The sequence below is a fragment of the Bos mutus genome, chromosome 9 (genome assembly GCF_027580195.1).
Source record: "Bos mutus isolate GX-2022 chromosome 9, NWIPB_WYAK_1.1, whole genome shotgun sequence".
NCBI classification, from domain to species: domain Eukaryota; kingdom Metazoa; phylum Chordata; class Mammalia; order Artiodactyla; family Bovidae; genus Bos; species Bos mutus.
This window is the reverse complement of record NC_091625.1, coordinates 86033658-86050254: the sequence shown is the minus strand read 5'-3', so window position 1 is coordinate 86050254 and position 16597 is coordinate 86033658. Positions and strand designations below refer to the sequence as shown.

General features: G+C 41.2%; 1 protein-coding gene across 2 annotated transcripts in view; it reads right to left on the bottom strand.

Moving 5' to 3' along the window:
* UST (uronyl 2-sulfotransferase) overlaps window positions 1-16597 on the bottom strand; it is a 317125-nt gene that overhangs the window by 110046 nt on the left and 190482 nt on the right. For both annotated transcript variants that reach the window (XM_014477904.2, XM_070376839.1), the window contains exon 3: window positions 7540-7695. In XM_014477904.2, coding sequence (XP_014333390.2) covers window positions 7540-7695 — 156 coding nt within the window. The remainder of the gene's footprint in view (window positions 1-7539; window positions 7696-16597) is intronic.

Genomic DNA, 16597 nt, shown 5'->3' with positions numbered 1-16597 from the left:
AGGAGAAAACATTTTAATTTTTCAGAGCTTGTGGTTTCCTACTTTCCCCCTCTTTTCTCTGCACTGAGTTTTTACTAGCAGACTCAGATTTTTGTCTACAGTACTCCAAGATAAGACCTTGTTTGCAGCACTGGGTGAACTTAGCCCTGTGGCATGGAGATGGACTCAGCTAATTTTGGTTTGACTCCAAAGTCCAGTTGGAGCAGCTCTGATGCCTGTGGACACATCCTTCCTACTCTAAGGTCAGGGAACCTGAGGGTCACTCTGAGGAGACTTTTCCAAAACATTTCAAGCAACAGTTAGTCTTCTGGGATAAACGTGCAGGCCTCTGACACAATGTCTTCAGAGGTTTAAGGGATTCTCAGGTGGGCTGCCGTCTATGGGGTCGCACAGAGTCAAACACGACTGAAGTGACTTAGCAGCAGCAGCAGGTGAAAGAGGAATTTTTCTTGTTTAGTGGAGGATTCCCTTTAATTTTCTAATAATTAGATCCTTTCCTGCAATAAATCTTCACTAGAATTGTGCCTGAGCATCTCCTGGGGAGTTTCCTGCTCCCCCACAAGATACAAATACCTGGGTGCCACCATTAAGAGCATAACTCAGTATTTCATAGTAGGACCTAGAAACATGTGTGAAAAGCTCCTGAGAATATTCTGATGCCCATGATGGTTAAGAACCATTTTTTACTGACCTCCCACTGCCCATGAATAATGTTCTATCTCCTTAGCCTAACATTCAAGGTTCTTTGGGATTTGATCCCAGTTCATTTTCAATTCTTATTCTCCCATATCTTCTTGAGCATTTGGTTTTTTTCCTTTTTAAGGGGGTGATAATACTTTCCTAATAATGTTGCTTAAAGGATTAAAATGAGATGCACAAGCATCTACTATGCTGTCTGATCCTCAGTCTACAGCAATAACAGAAGGGCCTCAATGAATATTCATCACAACAAGTAAACAGTGGTGGGACCAGCCTCAGAATGAATAAGTCAACCTTTGCCTTTAACACAGGCCAGGTGACTCTGCCTTAGGGAAGCCTGGGAGGAATCCCAGTGGCCCCAGGATGGTTTCCAAGTCTAATGCGGTTTCTTTCGGTGGGTTTTCTCTTCTAGCGTTGCAATGCTTTGTAGCCACAGTCAGACATGGACTGTGCAGTGGCTGAGAGCAGTGAGGAAGGGAAATTAAAACACCATAAAGAAATTCTGTTTCTGACGAAGAGGGTACGGCACTCTAGAACACACTGACATAGGGGCTGTATCCACTGTTCTTTGAATACTTTTCAAGAGTTTAGTCATTTGAATGGCTAGTGAATAGAGTCACTGCAGATGTGAAGTTTATAGTGAAAGAGTAGCCTTTACTGGTATGACTGATGGAAGTGTGTAGGCTGGTCCGCCAGCTCTGAACTGTGACTCAGAGTTCTGTGGGATGCAATTGAGAGCCACAAACACTATAAAGAGTCCCCTGGCCAACTCAGACTGGGACACTTTAGGTGAAAGCTGATTAAACAGACTTTTTTTTTGTTTGTTTTTAATTTAAAAAATTCTCAGAGTCTTTAAAATGTGAATATTGTTGTGACTTTCCTAGAGGGGGACAAGGAGATAGCATTTTCCAAACTTCTTAAGTCATGATATATTCATTTTTTTCCCCAATGTCTTAGGAGACTAAATTTCTCAGGAACACACTTAGGGAAATGCTGATATGACCGTTTTGACAAGGATCCTTAACCCTGGTGGCTCAGTAGTAAAGAATCCACCTGCCAATGCAGAAGACACAAGTTCAATCCCTGGATCGGGAAGACCCCCTGGAGGAGGAAATGGCAACCCATTCCAGTATTCTTGCCTGGAAAATCCCACAGACAGAGGAGCTTGGCAGCTACAATCCATGGGGTCACAAAATAGTCAGACATGACTTAGCAACTAAACAACAACAACAACCTTAACTCTGAAACTCCTGTGGTGCTTGATCAAAAAAATAAAAACTTTTCTAGACTCTACCCCAGAATCTCCAGAAGAAGGGCTACATACAGCAACTACATAATCATAAGGCTGTGCTGGGGATGCCCTGGTGACTCAGTGGTAGAGAATCTACCTGCCCATGCAGGAGACACAGGTTCAATCCCTGACCCAGGAAGTTCCCAGAAGCCGCATAGCAGCTAAAGCCGTGTACCGTAACTACTGAGCCTGTGCTCTAGATCCTGGGAGCCACAACAAGAGAAGCTGCTGCAAAGAGAAACTCACGCACCACAAACAGAGAGTGGCTCTTGCTTGCCAAAACTGAAGAAAAGCCTACAGCAAGGAAGACCCAGCACAGACAAAAATATATAAAAAAATAAACATTTGTGTTTTTTTTTGTTTTAAAAAGATCCTGCTGTGCAACCAGAGCATATAGCCACTGCATTAGGAGGGTGGCTCCTAAATTCGGGAGGGCCCAAGTTCAAGCCCAAGTGCTATGGACAGTCAGTTTTATTATATTTGGAAAGTGACTTCATCAGGCTGTTTTAGTTTTCTCATCCATAAAATAGGAAATCGTACCCACTCACTGGTCTAGTTTTAGGTCCAAACGAAAGAAATGAAATAATAAAATAAAACAATTAGCACAGAGCAGGTGCTGCTATTTCAGTTTGGAATCCTCCATAGCTTCAGTACGGACTTCCCTGGTGGCTCAGCAGTAAAGAATCCACCTGGAAAGCAGGAGACACAGGAGATGCTGGTTCATTCCCTGGGTCAGGAAGATCCCCTGGAGAAGGAAATGGCAACCCACTCCAGTATTCTTACCTGGAGAATCCCATGGACAGAGGAGACTGGGGGGCTACAATCCATGGGGTGACAAAGAGTCAGACATGACTTAAGTGATTGAACACACACATAGCTTAAGTCTAAATAAAAATTGGAAATGTATTTGCTTTCTCCATCTTTTAGGTTCATATGCCAACAGTTTTGCCCTTCTTCAACAGGAATGAAATCATTTTGACTTCTTAGGTCTGTGATATGCCTCTGACATATTGGCTTTTATTATCCTCAGAGCAGCATTCTGAAAGATAGGGTCAGACCATTAACAAAGATGGGTATGAGTCTTTTGGAAATCACACATCCTGCCTTCTGGAAAATGGTTCTTTATCTTTTAGGTTGTACATGATCTCTGTTTTCCAAGAAAGTATCTAAACTAGCCCAAGCGATTTAAATCTGGTTTTAGAGCATAAATCAAATGATGTCATCCGGAGTTCCCATTATATGCCCTGCAAAAGGTCCAACATTTGGCCAGCACCAGCTGTCCATGTTCTTCTGTGGAGGCAGAGTTTTCTAAAATATTAACTTCAAAGGCATTTCTATTTCTTATAAGGGCAGATGTAATGGGCTTTTTATTGATGTTGTAACATTTGCTGTCTTCATGCTCTTTCCTTTTTAATAATCCCTTCAGTGTCTTACTCCATGAAATAGATTTTTTAAAATCTAGTGCTCAATGGGTTTGTGTGTGTACGTGTGTGTGCATGTGTGTGTGAGATGACAGGTACCCTCCAGGGAGAAACGTATGTGTGAATTTGACTCTAGCCCAGAGAGATGCCATTGTGTATGGATGCAATGATACAGATGATTCCAGTCTTCAGTCTCATAAGCAGTTACTTTTCCAAAGTTCATTTATAAGTCAGTAGTTTGGAACTTGGAACACATTTTCTCATAAAAGAAATGTTCGACATGGTGGAGAGAGTCCCAGGCCAGCCCACAAGAGTCCATTTAACTCGTACTGCACCAAAGCAGACTTGTCATTAACTCCAGAGAACAATGTTGCCATGGGAACTACATTTTCAGAGTTCTACTCTTTCATGTTAAGAACCACTGACTATAAAATTTTAACTCATCTCCCTAAATCACATACTCCCCTTTCCTTTAATAAATTACCAAGAAAAGGGAGCTATTCACACCACAGATTATTTCTTGCATATATTAGGTTAAAATAAAAATTTTTCTCTACTTGTTTCATGCACTTTGAATCTTTAGAAAAAGGATGCATGTAACAAAGAAAGAGTTTCTTTCAACATTCTTGAGACTTGGTTTCAAGTCTTCTTTGAACTACTTCAAACTTGGTTTCTTGTCCTGGCGTTTCCTGGCTCCCCTTGTATGTCACAGCCCGGTCAGCTAGCTCCAGAGAGGCAACTGTCACTATCCTTATGCTTGTTTGTACATCAAAATTGTTTGTTTGCTTTTTCTACCAGATCTATACCTTTCCCTTAAGTTTTTTAAAACTTGCCTTATAATTTAATAGGAATCTGCAATAACCAAGTAATGAAGTATATTCTAGGTCACACTGACCACAGGAATCAGAAATGCTTCAACTAATTATACACAGATCATGGCAGAAGTTGTATAAATATATCACAGAATCACAGGGCTGGAAAGAACCTTAAAAGATTGTCTAGTCTTTTCCCTGGCTTTCAGACAAGCCAATCATTCCAAACAGATGAGAACTAACCTCTGTTTTAGAGGAAAGGATAACTTTGGCTTTAACCCTTTCTAAAAGACTTTACAATTTGTGTACCATTAGTAAATTATTCTTCATTTTTAGTCTAAGTCCTTCCCTTTACAGTTCATCACAGGAAACAAAGTAGGTTGATTTGTTTAAAATTCCAGAGTGTATTCAAATATCATATTTTGTGCTTGTTTTTCTAGGGTCTTCCTGAACATCTTAGGGTCTAATATTCTCATTACTTTGCTCCCTCTGAGTTTTTACACCTTTCTGCAGTGGGAACTAAAGTCCAGATACTATACTTTGTTAGGCTTTAAGAACTGAGCATAATTTCCATACATAGGAACATTTAAGTCTAATCTGATAGCTGACTGAAAGACTCAAAAGAAAACCAAGTTTTTTATTTATAACAACACTGCAATCGCATAGGCTATTTATTATAGTTGCTCTCTTTCAGGGAGTAAAAAGGGTATGCTGCTGCTGCTGCTAAGTCGCTTCAGTCATGTCCGACTCTGTGCGACCCCGTAGACGACAGCCCACCAGGCTTCCCCATCCCTGGGATTCTCCAGGCAAGAACACTGGAGTGGGTTGCCATTTCCTTCTCCAATGCATGAAAGTGAAAAGTGAAAGTGAAGTCGCTCAGTCGTGTCCGACTCTAGCAACCCCATGGACTGCAGCCTACCAGGCTCCTCCGTCCATGGGATTTTCCAGGCAAAAAGGGTATAACCAGCCCTAATTATATTTGTTCTTCAATCAGATAAGGAAATCAAAGAACCTACCCCATGAAAATTACTGATAGAATGTGATATCTTAAAATGTCAGCAAATATAATTTTTCTATTGAGCACCTACCACAGAACTTGTAAGTGAAAAAGTGAAAGTGAAAGTTACTCAGTCGTGTCTGACTCTTTGTGACCCCATGGACTGTATAGCACATGGGATTCTCCAGGCTAGGATACTGGAGTGGGTAGCCGTTCCCTTCTCCAGCGAATCTTCCCAACCCAGGGATTGAACCCAGGTCGCCCACACTGCAGGCGGATTCTTTACCAGCTGAGTCACAAGGCAAGCCCAAGAATACTGGAGTGGGTAGCCGTTCCCTTCTCCAGGGGGCCTTCCCAACCCAGGGATGGAACCCAGGTCGCCCACATTGCAGGCAGATTCTTTACCAACTGAGCTATCTAATCCCAAAACTTTTTTTTTTTTTTTTGCTTATTGCTTATGACTATTTAGACTTGTTACTCAGAGACCCCTTGGTGGAAGTTTTCAAAGAAATGGGCATTTTGATCTCTATACTGTGGAAGACAGTAAATACACAGACATTATAGCAAGTACTGCTGGCAGCGCTACACTCTCAAAACAGTCCTCCCATTCCCTGTGACAAGAGAGACAGGAAGGCTATTGCATATCCCCTGCGTGTGTGAGGTTTTGAATGCCTGAAAGGTGAAGATCGTGTAAGACAGAAGTACACGTAGCATTAGGGTCTCACCTTAGTAAACCATGCACCTGGTTTATTCCCTAAATTTACCTAGTCACTGAGTGGTGTGATGGTTAAATTTCATGTGTCAATTTGACTGGCCAAGGGATGCCCAGATTAAGCAGTATTTCCCAGTGTGTCTGTGAGAGTGCTTCTGGATGAGATGAGCATTTGAATCAGTTGGACTCAGTAGATATCCCTCCCCAGCGTGGGTGGGCCTCATCCAATCCCTTGAAGGCCTGAGTAGAACAAAATGTGGAAGAAGGAGGAAGTGATTTTTTTTTCCTGTTTCACTGACTAAACTGAGACATCTCATATTATATTCTCCTGCCCTTACGTCATGGGATTTACATCATGGGCTCGCCTGCTTCTCAGGCTTTCACACTTGGGCTCGAGCTCAGTTTCACCAATGGCTTTACTGGGCCTTCAACTTGCAGATGGCAGAGTGTGGGACTTCTCAGCCTCTGTCATTGCATATGCCAATTCCTCATAGTACATCTCCATTCCTGTCTGTCTGTCCATCTGTACACTGATATCTGTTTATCTTTTGATAGCCATATCTCCATCCTGCTGGTACTGTTCTCTGAAGAGCCCTGACTTAACGCTGCTGCTGCTGTTTAGTCGTTTCAGTCGTGTCCAACTCTGTGGGACCCAATGGACTGCAGCCTACCAGGCACCTCTGTCCAGGGGGACTCTCCAGGCAAGAACACTGAAACAGGCTGCCACGCCCTCCTCCAGGGGATCTTCCCAACCCAGGGATCGAACCCAGGTCGCCTGCATTGCAGGCAGATTTTTTACCACTGAGCCACCAGGAAAGCCTGCCCTGACTTATACTGGTGGCTATTCACCCATTCTAAATACCTAAGAGGACCAAAGCAACTTTTTGAGACCAAGCTAACAAACTTGACCCTGTGAAATGATTATGAGAGCACTAGGCCTGTTGTCTACACTAACAAAGCATCTCAGTGGAGACTATCAACCCTATTTTGGTGTCAGCTTACAAAGTGGAATCTGTCTTCCTAGCTTCCTGACTACCACCCGCATGGGCCTCATATGGGTCAGCGTCTTAGGGCAGATTTGTTCCCAGGAGGTGGGATAATTCTTTTGATACCACTAAATAGGCCAAGAGCTGTTTTGGCACCTCAAGACCCCCCGAACTTACCATAATAGGAAGCTCGTGCCCCCATCAACCAACCAGATTCCTGGCCCAACGAGGGTTTTCTCTTTATTATAACCATAAAAACTTAGGACATTTGTGAGGAAATGCAAAGGAAGAAATATTAAAATCAAGTTTTCTTATTTTTGCTCCCAAGATGTCAGCGTTACCTATAACTCAGTGGTGTACCTATGTGAGATTTAAGCACTGCTAATTTTAGCTAAACAGACAATGACCATGTACTCTATCCTTCACTGGTTTTAATAAAAGTATCCCTTCAGGGGAACTTCCTGGTTTACAGACGTCTGTCAGAACCCTCAACTTAAATTTCCTTCCACACCCTGGCAAAAATACAGTATGCTATTGTAACTCTGGTATTCGTTTGGTAGGGGTGAAAGGGTGTTCCGGAAGGCACCCACTAATGGTGCAAATGAAGCAAAGACAACTTACTTGTTCATTCTTAGTAAGCCTGGTTTTGTTGTGAATGTCTGACGTGACCAAATTGAATCCGTGCTTCTCTGACAAGATTCTCAGAAGCAGGACGACGGTCCGACTCCCACACTTGCCCACTCTGTTGTACACCACCTGGCTCGGGAAAGGCAGCACCTGGGAATGAGCGAGAGCAGATGAGAGACTGTGGGGTTGAAACACTGAGGATTCTTCCCTCAACTGCAGAATGATAAACATTTGGTCAAACTCGCAAAGAGTCAGACACGGCTTAGCAACTGAAGAACAACAGCAAGTGAGAAGGGCCCGTGCGAAGCTAACGAGAATGGACACAATGAACCGGGATTCTTCTTCACGGTGTAACATGAGAGAAACACTGGACTCCTCCATCTATGCTGACACTTAAAACTGGTACAATTTCATGCCGTCTAGAATATTGATTGTGAAGTCACTGTTGTCTTTTTCTTCAGAACGAAATATATAAATAGGTGCTTTAATGAAAATATTCTTTTGCAAGTTGTATTAGAAAAATCTGTAGAGTGCTTGGGAGAAATAATAGTAATTTCAAAAATTGAGACATAATTTAAAAGCAATAAAATTCACCCTTTAACGTGTTCAATTCAGTGAGTTTCAGTATATTCACAGAGTTGTGAACCTTCACCAGTACTTAATTCCAGAGCACTGGAAAAGAAACTCCACACCCATTAGCATTCACTTCCATTTACCTCATTATCTTGATTCACTGAAACTATCTACTCTCTGTCTCTAGGGTTTTGCCTATAGCTTTCCAAAAATCTCATATAAATGGAATCACAGGACATGCGGCCTTTTGTGTCTGGCTTCTTTCACTGAGCATAATGTTTTTAAGGTTCATCAGTGTTGTAGTATGAATTGGTATTTCATCTCTTTACATGGCTTGTATGGATAGGCCATATTTTGTTTATATATTTATCAGTTGATGGACATTGGATCGTTTCCACCTTTTGCCTACTATGAGTAAATATGCTGTGAACATTTGTCTATATGTCTTTGTGTATACATCTGTTTTTGATTCATCTTGGGTAAATCCTCAGAGTAGAAACGCTGGATCATATGGTAACTCTATGCTTAATTTTTTGAAGAACTGCCAAACTGTTTTTAATACAGCTGCACCACTTTATATTCCCACCAGCAAAGCATGAGAGTTTCAATTTCTCCACATCCTTGCTAACACTTGTTATTGCTTGTTTTTATTATTATTATTATAGCCATCCTAATGGGTGTGAAGTGGTATCTCATTGTGGTTTTGATTTGCATTTCCCTGATGACTAATGACGTTGAGCATATTTTATGTATTTATTGGCCATTTGTACATTTTCTTTGGACAAATGTCTATTCAAACACTGCCCATTTTAAAATTGGTTATTTAATCTTTTCACTGTTTTTTTTTTCAGATTTCATTTTTTTTTAACATTTTATTTTATATTGGAGTATAACCTGTTAACACTGTTGTGGTAATTTCAGGTGGACAGCAAAGGGACTCAGTCATTCATATACATGTAACCATTCTCCCCCAAACGCCCTTTCGCATCCAGGCTGCCACATAACACTGAGCAGAGTTTCCTGTACAGTAGGTAGGATCCTATGCACTATCCATAGAGTTTTAAAAGTTCTATATTTTTTCTTAATTTGCAAGTATATTCTCCCATTCTATGGACTGTCTTTTCACTTTCTTGAAATGTCAAAGCCTGAGATTGTAATCTTAATGGAATCCAATTTATCTAGTTTTTCTTTGGTTGCTTCGCTTTCAGTATCATATCTAAGAAACCATTGTCTAACCCAAAGTCACAAAGATATACACCTGTGTTTTCTCTTAGAGGTTTCATAGTTTTAGTGCTAATATTCAGGTCTTTGATTCATTTTGAGTTAATTCTGTGTATGATGTGAGCTAGTGATCTGACTTCATTCCTTTGCATGTGAATATCCATCTGCCTCAGCAGCATTTTTTTGAAAAGACTTTTTTTTCCATTCTCTATATAATTGTTTGGCATCCTTACTGAAAACCCCCTAACCATAAAACTACAGTTTTATTTCTGGACTGTCAGTCCTGTTCCATTGATCTATATGTTCATCCTATGCCAGAACCACAGAATTTGGGTTACCATTTCTTCATTCTAAGTTTTGAAATCAGGAAGGGTGAATCCCTGCAACTGTTTTCTTCTTTAACAAGATTGTTTTGGCTATTCTGGGTCCCTTGCATTTCCTTATGAATTTTAGGATCAGCTTGTCAATTTCTGCAAAAAAGGCTGTTGAGATTTTGACAGGGACTGTGTTGAATCAATAGATCAATAGAGGGACTACTGCCATTTTAAAATATTAAGCCTTCCAATACATGAACATAGAAGTCTTTCCGCTTACTGGATTTTCCTTTAATTTGTTTCATTGATGTTTTTCAATTTTCAGTGTACAAGCCTTATAATTCTCTTATTTATTTTTTGATGCTATTTTAAATGGTGTTCCCTGGTAGCTTAGTGGTAAATAATCTGTCTGAAGTGCAGGAGATCTGAGTTTGATCCCTGAGTCAGAAAGATCTCCTGGAGAAGGAAATGGCAACCCACTCCAGTATTCTTTGTGTGTGTGTGTATAATAAAGTTTTATAAAAGAGATAGGAGAAAGCTTCTGACATAGACATCAGAAGGGGACTGAAAAAGTGCCCCCTTGCTAGTTTTTAGCAAGGCCACTCCAGTATTCTTGCCTGAAAAATCCCATGGACAGAGGAGCCTGGCGGGCCATAATCCATGGGATCACAAGAGTTGGACACAACTTAGTAAATAAACCACCATTATAAATGGAACTGCTTTTTAATTTAATTTTTGGATTGGCTGCTCACTGGTAGAAATACAACTGATTTTTGTATATTGATCTTGTATCCTCCAACCCTGCTGAACTCATTTTATTAGCTTTAATAGTTTCTTTGTGTGGATTCTTTAGGATTTTCAATATATTTGATCATGACATCTGCAAACAGAGATAGTTTTACTTCTTCCTTTGCAGTATGGATGCCTTTTATTTCTTTTTCTTTTCTAATTGCCAAGTTATAAAAATTCTGATAGACTAAGAAGCAATTATAAAAGTATCTGATTAAATATTTAAATCCCCAATAAAGATATTATTTCCATATTGAATGCTGGGCATTCAACAGTAATTGACAAATAAAATAACCAAAAGATTCCATCATTCAGCACATATCCATAACAGAAGGCCATAAAAGGCCCAAAGTTAAAGAGTATAGTACAACATATCTAAATATACCCCAAACTTGGCTATGGTATGCAATTTGAATTTTTGCCTTTGTAATTACACGTTTAATTTTCTTAAAATGTTTTATAGGCAGAGCAGCATTTTGTAAATTTGGAGCTTCAAGGCTAATTGTCATTGGAGTAAAATATAATACTAATATCACTTACGTAGCAACCAGTCATATACCATTTTGATATAATTCTTCACATATATATTTTTTAAATGAGCAATACTTTGTTTCCTTAGGGTCAGTCATAATATCTTCTATTATGTGCCCTGATGTGTGTGTGTTAGTCGCTCAGTCGTATCCAACTCTTTGTGACCCCATGGACTGTAGCCCACCAAGCTCCTCTGTCCATGGGGTTCTCCAGGCAAGAATACTGGAGTGGGTTGCCATTTCCTTCTCCAATCTATGACTACTGGCAAAAACATAGCTTTGACTAGATGAACCTTTGTTAGCAGAGTAATGTCTCTGCTTTTTTAGTATGCTATCTAGGTTGGTCATAACTTTTCTTCAAAGGAGCGAGCATCTTTTAATTTCATGGCAGCAGTCACCATCTGGAGCCCAAGCAAAGAAAGTCTCTCACTGTTTCCATTGTCTCCCCATCTATTTGCCATGAAGTGATGGGAATGGATGCTGTGATCTACATGTCCTCATGGTGCCTAGAAAATGCCTTGGATACATAGTGTCTCAATAGACATCCATTGGTTCTTGGCAGCTCTGAGGGGCTTAATGTACTGTTTAACATTAACACAATGATTCCACTTAACAGTGAGACCAGGACAATCTTCCAATACAGCTGATCTTTCTGACCAAATGCTAATAAAATCATCAGGGTAAAAAAGACCATCAATATAATAGGTCCTTTCATTTACGGTTCAATCAGTGAGTACCTCAAAAGTCTACCCTCTGGAAATAATTGTAGAAGTTCAGATATTCGGACGAATCATTTAGTTCTTATTCATGAGACTGTGATCCAGGGAGGTTGAACTGGGCTTCACATTTAGTGGAATTGCACTACTAGTATGTGTAAGTTGGATTTTCTGTAATAACCAGGCTGGGAGATAGACTGTGGTTGTGACAAAGCTGCCAAAATAAACACAACTTTTAATTTCTTTGGGGGAATTAAACTGTTCAAGAATTGGATGAATACATTTTTCCTTGTCTCCTAGGACAGCACAGAACAACAATTTAGTCAACTGGTGGCCTAGAAGGTGTGAGTTACAACATATTAAGTACTTTATTCTAAGAGTATAAAATGTATCTTAGAAATTTTAGATGAAGAACAGAGGCACTTAGAAACCTGAGGTGGAAATAATTTCTCCTGAATTTCTTGGTTAATCAACACAGTGAGTGTGTGCTAAGTCACTTCAGTTGTGTCCGACTCTTTGCGACACAATGGACCATAGCCTGCCAGGCTCCTCTGTCCATGGAATTCTCCAAGCATGAATATTGGAGTGGATTGGCATGCCCTCCTCCAGAGGATCTTCCCCTCCCAGGGATTGAACAAACCTGGGTATCCTGCATTACAGGCAGATTCTTTATTGTCTGAGCCACAACATATAATACACCATCACAAATAATAACCTTTCTCAAATTTAGGGTGGGACTTTTAAATCCTTTATAAAAACCTATGGAATTCACTGGAAACTGGCAGATTTAGTCAGGCCAGATCAATGAGTTGATTTGGGGGTTTGGGATAGGTGTTAAAATTAACAATGGCAATGAGTTGCTGCTCATCCTTGTTTTTAGTAGAACTATAAATGTGCTCCTGAAGTCTGTTTTACCAACTTTGTCATCTTTTCTGATGTGTACTTTCTGAAATGATGGTAAAAAAACAGGACAGATTTTTATGGAGGGCTGACCCTGACCCCCAAGTGCAGGCTCTGTGCCATATAAATTTTTTTAATCTTTGTTAACAATAGTGAATCAAATAGCATAACTGTCTTCACTCTAGTGTACATTTCTCTAGGAATTTAAATTTTCAAATAATTTAAGCATCATTAATAGTACCTAAGCGACTTTCCTGTGTGCTCTTCTCTTTCTCATAGATCACAGATTCACACAATGACAGAGTTTGAAGTCTAGAGACAATGTGGATTAATTCATCCCCTTCCAACTCCCTCCCCACCCTGTACCACTAGTCTCTTTCATCCCCACCCACAGCCCAATCTGTGTTTGACTTGACTAGAGCTTTATCTTGACTTTTCACCCACTCAAGTACCCTGTGAGATGGATATTAGGAGTATTTTTAGATGCGTAACCAAGGCCGGAGAGATCATTTGGTGTGTTCAAGGTCACAAAGCTAAAAAAGTACCATGTAACAACTAAAACCCAGCTTGCAGCTAACCTGACCCCAAAATGACACTCTATTTAATATAATAAAACATCAAAAGGTGAAAATGACCTTTAGTTTGGCTTCTGCAACAGAGATGCTATTTCTTTTTGTCATGTCTTGAATGTGTCCAATCTCATTAAATGCTATTGTTCAACAGTCTACTCTCACAACCAGAATCATCGGGCATTACTCATCCATTACTTATGTCCCCAGATGCTCAGCTGGAACTGACAGGAGTTGACTGGCCTCTCTTGCTCCTTCCTCAGGATGCATTTTATAAGCTAATGTAAGTCCGGAGTGTCAGAGCAGCTAACGGGAGGGGAAGAGAAGGATGTAGTTTTCCCTGTATTCCTTCCCCTAATCTACTGTAAGCAGTCACAGCTGCCTCAGATATTGTGACCCACTTCACTAGGAAAGGAAAAAACAGGAAGCAATACGTCACAGTGAAATGTATATAAAATCCTAAATGCACTTAAAATGTCTATCAAGACAAGCGAATACCCTCAAATGGTAAACTTAACGACTGTGAAAAGATGTCTAAAGCCCTCTTTAGATCAAAATCCCCATTTTTCCTCAACAGATATTTGCCAATTGTTAGTTATTTCAACTTTAATGTCCCTATTATCATTTGCACACAAATTTTTGATACTTACTCTTTCTTTGTGCATCCTACAAAGAAGCACACAACAAAAACCCGCCCTCTCCCTCCCGCACCCCAAGTGATTCTTCATTCTTGGCAACCATGGTTATACGAATGTTATGTCTGTGGTTTCTATTTTATGGCCAATTTGTAAAAGTGAAGGGAGCTCCCAAATATTTCACTCAGTGACTTATATATTTTTATGTTGCCTGCCTTGTAAGTTCTGCAAATGCCACAAATCCCCAGGGCCTGACAGGCTTGTGTGCAGTGTGCCAAATAAACAGAAGTCTTTCCAAAATCCTGAGCACAACAGTAACTACCACCAGATGACATCCACAATTCAATAACTTCCCCCAGGTTTGAAATGGGGCAGAGAAAGAAGCCTTTCTAGGTAAAAAGCAAACTTGGTCTGGACCTAGATTTTTCATAGTCCATGATTATAGGTTTCTCTGGGGACCGGTCTTGTCGGAAGAATGAACATCAATCCTGCTTTCAAGTCTTTGCAAAACGATATTTAATATAGTATGTTACAAGCTGTAGTTCCTGAATGGCTATATATTTAAATTACCTATGAAACTTCTAAAACTCCGGATTTCTGGACCCGACTCTGAAACTAACTGAAACAGAAAGTCTAGGATGATGAGGGTCGGGAGGCTGGCTCTAGAGAGGTTCTCTGCGGCCCTGCCACCTCTAGGTCCGTTTAGAAGAACCACTACTGTAGTAGACTCCTAGCCTTCCATGTTAAGCTGTTGGCTGGTTCCGAACAGCATTATGAGGGATTATGATGGGGGAGAAGGTTGCCTGCATGATACCGGAGAAGAGTCTGGGTGAAAGGCACTGTCATGGACTCCCCGGAGTGCTGCTGTCCTCTCATCCATAGTTCAAAGTCATGACTAACCCGACAGATCTGCTCACACTACAGTAAGGGTCCACCCCCTAGAATGATTAGAGAACAAATGTGGTGGTTAAAGGGCTTCCCAAGTGGTGCTGGAAATAAAGAGTTTGCCTGCCAATGCAGGAGACTTAAGAGATGTGAGTTCAATCCCTGGAATGGGAAGATCCCCCGGAGGAGGGGATAGCAACCCACTCCAGTATTCTTGCCTGGAGAATTCCATGGACAGAGGAGCCTGGCAGGCTACAGTCCATAGTGTTGCAGAGTCAGATACAATTTTAGCGACTTAGCATGCAAGTACGCAGGTGCTGGTTAACTGAATGTGCGTGCATAGTTGTTAAGTCATGTCTGACTCCTTGTGACCCTGTGGACAGTAGCCCGTCAGGCTCCTCTGTCCACAGGATTTCCCAGGCAAGAATACTGGAGTGGGTTGTCATTTCTTTCTCCAGGGGATCATGTTGACCCAGGGATCGAACGTGGATCTCCTGAATTGCAGGTAGATTCTTTACCACTGAGCTACCAGGGAAGCCCAACTGAATGTGTAGGTTGACTGAAATTCATACTCAGTTCAGTTCAGTTCAGTTCAGTCACTCAGTCATCTCTGACTCTTTGCAACCCCATGAATCACAGCACGCCAGGCCTCCCTGTCCATCACCATCTCCCGGAGTTCACTCAGACTCACGTCCATGGAGTTGGTGATGCCACTCAGCCATCCCATCCTCTGTTGTCCCCTTCTCATCCTGCCCCCAATCCCTCCCAGCATCAGAGTCTTTTCCAATGAGTCAACTCTTCACATGAGGTGGCCAAAGTACTGGAGTTTCAGCTTTAGCATCATTCCTTCCAAAGAAATCCCAGGGCTGATCTCCTTCAGAACGGACTGGTTGGATCTCCTTGCAGTCCAAGGGACTCTCAAGAGTCTTCTCCAACACCACAGTTCAAAAGCATCAATTCTTCGGCGCTCAGCTTTCTTCACAGTCCAACTCTCACATCCATACATGACCACTGGAAAAACCATAGCCTTGACTAGACGAACCTTTGTTGGCAAAGTAATGTCTCTGCTTTTTAATATGCTATCTAGGTTGGTCCTAACTTCCCTTCCAAGGAGTAAGCGTCTTTTAATTTCATGGCTGCAGTCACCATCTGCAGTGGTTTTGAAGCCCAAAAAAATAAAGTCTGACACTGTTTCCAGAGATTCATACTACACACCATCAAAGCATTAGACCCTTAGTATCCATATTATGCTAAAGACGAAGTGATTTTCTTTGAGGAATAAAAGTCACTTTGTGATTTTTCAGCACCTCCATTCCATGGTTCCTCACACCAATGAGGGGAAGAGCCACAGCCATGGTTTCGTGAGGCTAGATCTCAGCGACAGGTGTGGTGCTCACTGTCCACAGGATATGACAGTTCAAATCCATTCTGTGAATCCCCACCTGAAAATTTCCTAGGAAACTGCAGTGCCAGGAACTAGTGCCCTTGCATCTTGGGGCCTCAGTGTCCTCATCTGAAAGAGGGGTTGTCGTCCTTGTTGTTCAGTCACTCAGTTGTGTCTGACTCTTTGCAACCCCATGGATGGCAGCATGCCAGGCTTCCCTGTCCTTCACTATCTCCTGGAGTTTGCTCAAACTCATGTCCATTGAGTCGGTGATGCCATCCAACCATCTCATCCTCTGTCTCCCGCTTCTCCTCCTGTCCTCAGTATTTTCCAGCATCAGGGTCTTTTCCAAAGAGTCAGCTCTTTGCATCAGGTGGCAGTCCTTCCAAAGAATATCCAGGGTTAGAGCTGGGTTATAACCCAGTAAATGATACTCTCATCTGAAGTTACTAAATGATTAATTTCAATCCATATTGTAATCAAGATATCGCTTGGAAATGCCTTAGAAATTAACACAAGATTTTAACATTCTTCCT